Here is a 3016-nt window from a genome sequence, read left to right as displayed (position 1 = left end):
GAAGGCTAATCATGTTTTGGGTGTACTATTCCTTTAACATCGAGCCCTGTTAGTGCTTGAAAAAAATCTTTCATTCCTTTAGAGACAGCATGAAAAGTCAGCTGAGTACAAAACATAGAGAGGAAAACAAGAAGAAAAGGGACAAGAAGAGAGGGACACAACCTAGAACAGATAATGGATGTTTGTTCTATTAATATTTTTCTATCTGGAGAATGGGGCTGTTTATGTGTTGTCTTCTTAATTCAAGGGCCCCCCTGCCTGTCTTTGCCTAGGGCCCCATATTTCCTTTATCCGCCCCTTCTTGCAACCTTCTCAGAGGACCAGCGCACTGCTCTAACCATTAGGCCAACACTCCCCAGATTTTACAGTTTGCAGTAAGATATTTAAAACTTAATGATTAAAAATAATGATTAATTCAAATAACTTCATACATGGGAGACTTTAAAGAAAGAAAAGAGTTTGTTTGGTTTTGTTCTGCCGCTGGTAGTGGTTTCTCAAATTCTGGGCGGCGTGAGAAACAGCTGCAGCTCTGGGCCAGTTGAACACTCCTCCTCCCAGTAGAGGGCGCTGCAGTAAAACCACAGAGAACACAGACCCACACAAAAAAGAAACCAAACATGGCGGCGGCCATGATGTGGTGTAAAGTTCTGCTTCTCTGATCCCGGTGGTTCAGCTGGAGCTCCTCATGATGGAGTCTGTTCATGAACGGCTGGTTGAGTTTTCCCTGGAAGCTCATGGTGAGATTCTGCTGTTTACTGACTCTGATCAGAAGATTGACTTAAAACAAACGATTCTAATGATTTTTAATCTGTTTGTTTTTAAAAACAAAACCAGAATCTCTTAATTATAAATACAATGATTTTACTAGAATAGACAAACGGATCTCATAGACTAAAGAAACGATCAAGGGAAAAATAAGGACCGTTATCGCTGATGAGGGCAAATGAAACGGTGGCTGCGCATCTTATTTTGAAATGCTTCCATCTCCTCGTGGGTTTACCGAGTTTCCTGCATGTCTGCATTTCATAGTGACTCCTCTGACCTGCAGGACCAGTTAAACACCGCGATAAAAACCAGCCTCCACTTAGGAATGGACCTCAAACCCTCATGTGGTTTTTTTAGGTCGCTTTAATAGTAAGAATTACGGTAACGCCTGAGATTATGTTTCAAAATAAGAGCAGTATTTTTGTATGGATATCTATACTTTTTACATAATGAAGTAAGTTAATAATTTATTCAGCTTTATGCTATTTTTTTCATTGTTTATACAATTATTAAATTTCACTTAAAAATGTTTTTTTTTTTTTATATGACCTATTTTGCTTGTAGGTGACAGATGAGGCTGTTTTCAGTAAATGCTTTCAGTCCAGAATGACAGCTGAACGTCTGACTGTTGAATTTCACAATTAAAGCTCCTACATCTCTACGTTTAGTGACTTCCAACTAAGTTGTAGTAATTGCTGCTATGCGTTTTCAATGAACGCTTCCATCTCGAAATGATAGTCGAACACCTTGAGACTCGGACAACTTTTACTGTCATTTTATTGTGAAATTTGGTTTTGTACAGCTTTCATGATGTTTCCATTTCTAAGTCTAGCAGTGATCAAATGTAAACGGTGTGACTCCTCAGGTTTAAGCAGAATCAGACGTGGAGTTTATTTACTGAAAAAACAAACCGTTTATCAGCAATATGGAGGTCAGCTAAGGTCAAAGGGTTCCAACTCTGTTAGGTGTAGGGATTTCGTTGGGCTTTAATTTTGAAATTCCACGTGAATTAGTTGGCCTCTTATGGTTCACCTGAAGAGCCTCATCTGTCACCTGTAAGTAAATTTAGTTCTGAGTTCTTAGCTTTGATGTGTTTAATTAATATTAACCTGTCAATCTGTTCCTATGTGCTAAACTAGATGCTAATGTCCTTGTTTCCATTGCCGGTCTTGCGTAACTCGTACAGGTTGTAGTGTTTTCTCCTCTGTCACTGACTGCTGATCACCCATCAGATCTTTACCTCAACACCTCGGTGCCATACGTGGAGGGACCGCCCGAGCCGCTGCAGTTCTATCGCCGGTGGATTGGCCCAAACAAGCCCTGCATCATCCGCAATGCCTTCAGCCATTGGCCGGCCCTGTCCAGGTGGACGCCACAGTACCTCAGGTGACGAGTCCGTTGGAAGATCGGCTCCTATGAAGCTGAGGAATGATAATTTGATCTACTTTAAAGCTCCTCTTAGACTGTCATTCCAAAAAAGTAAAAAAAATAATAAATCTACTGGACTCTGTTGAAGTCTGAAGATGCTTCCCATACAGGAAGCGTTTTTAATTCAATCCTCTTAGTGTGAGGAAGAGTCAGGATGATTTTCCGAACCTCCTGACTGCAGGGAGAAGATTGGCTCAAAGGTGATCAGCGTGGCGGTAACTCCTAATGGCTACGCCGACGCCGTGCTGGGGGATCGTTTTGTCATGCCTGAGGAGCGACAGATGCGCTTCTCTGCAGTGCTGGACATAATAGAAGGAAAGGTGAGTCGCAGCAGGAGCCGCTCCAGGATGCTGTAGCTAGAGTGATGTCAGTTCTCACTCTCTCTGGGAGTGACTGATGCAGGTGCAGAGGAAAGGAGTTTTCTACGTCCAGAAGCAGTGCTCCAACCTGCTGCAGGAGCTGCCAGAGCTGGTGGACGACCTGGAGCCTCACGTTCCCTGGATGAGTGCTGCACTCGGTGAGTTAAACACTCAAACCAGGTATTTCTGTAGAATAGAAAACACTCAGCCCAGCTTTGATTCACACTTCAACATCTGTTTGCTTAATGCTGGAATAAGTTTCAGGACAATTTTTAAACTTTATCTGATCAAAAATCCATTCATGTTTGCTAGAACGTTCATTAAGCACCATAACCTGGGTCCAATTTTGTTCAAGTTTAGAAGATAAATCTTGGTGTTATTTTGATCAGGACCTGTCATTTAAATCCCAGATCAAAGAGGTTTCTAGAATTTCCTTCTTTCATCTGAGGAATATTGCTTAAATG

General features: G+C 41.7%; 1 protein-coding gene across 1 annotated transcript in view; it reads left to right on the top strand.

Moving 5' to 3' along the window:
• The first annotated feature begins 300 nt into the window (after positions 1 to 300).
• Positions 301 to 3016, top strand: part of jmjd7 (jumonji domain containing 7) — an 8022-nt gene continuing 5306 nt past the window's right edge. Inside the window, exons 1-4 of the mRNA XM_015392533.1 lie at positions 301 to 737; positions 1998 to 2151; positions 2375 to 2513; positions 2596 to 2716. Of these exons, the coding sequence (XP_015248019.1) occupies positions 686 to 737; positions 1998 to 2151; positions 2375 to 2513; positions 2596 to 2716 (466 nt within the window). The 5' untranslated portion in view covers positions 301 to 685. The remainder of the gene's footprint in view (positions 738 to 1997; positions 2152 to 2374; positions 2514 to 2595; positions 2717 to 3016) is intronic.

The sequence above is a fragment of the Cyprinodon variegatus genome, unplaced genomic scaffold, assembly GCF_000732505.1.
Source record: "Cyprinodon variegatus isolate N-32 unplaced genomic scaffold, C_variegatus-1.0 Scaffold595, whole genome shotgun sequence".
Taxonomy (NCBI): Eukaryota; Metazoa; Chordata; class Actinopteri; order Cyprinodontiformes; family Cyprinodontidae; genus Cyprinodon; species Cyprinodon variegatus.
The sequence above is the reverse complement of the archived record's forward strand: the minus strand, read 5'-3'. Positions and strand labels throughout refer to the sequence as shown.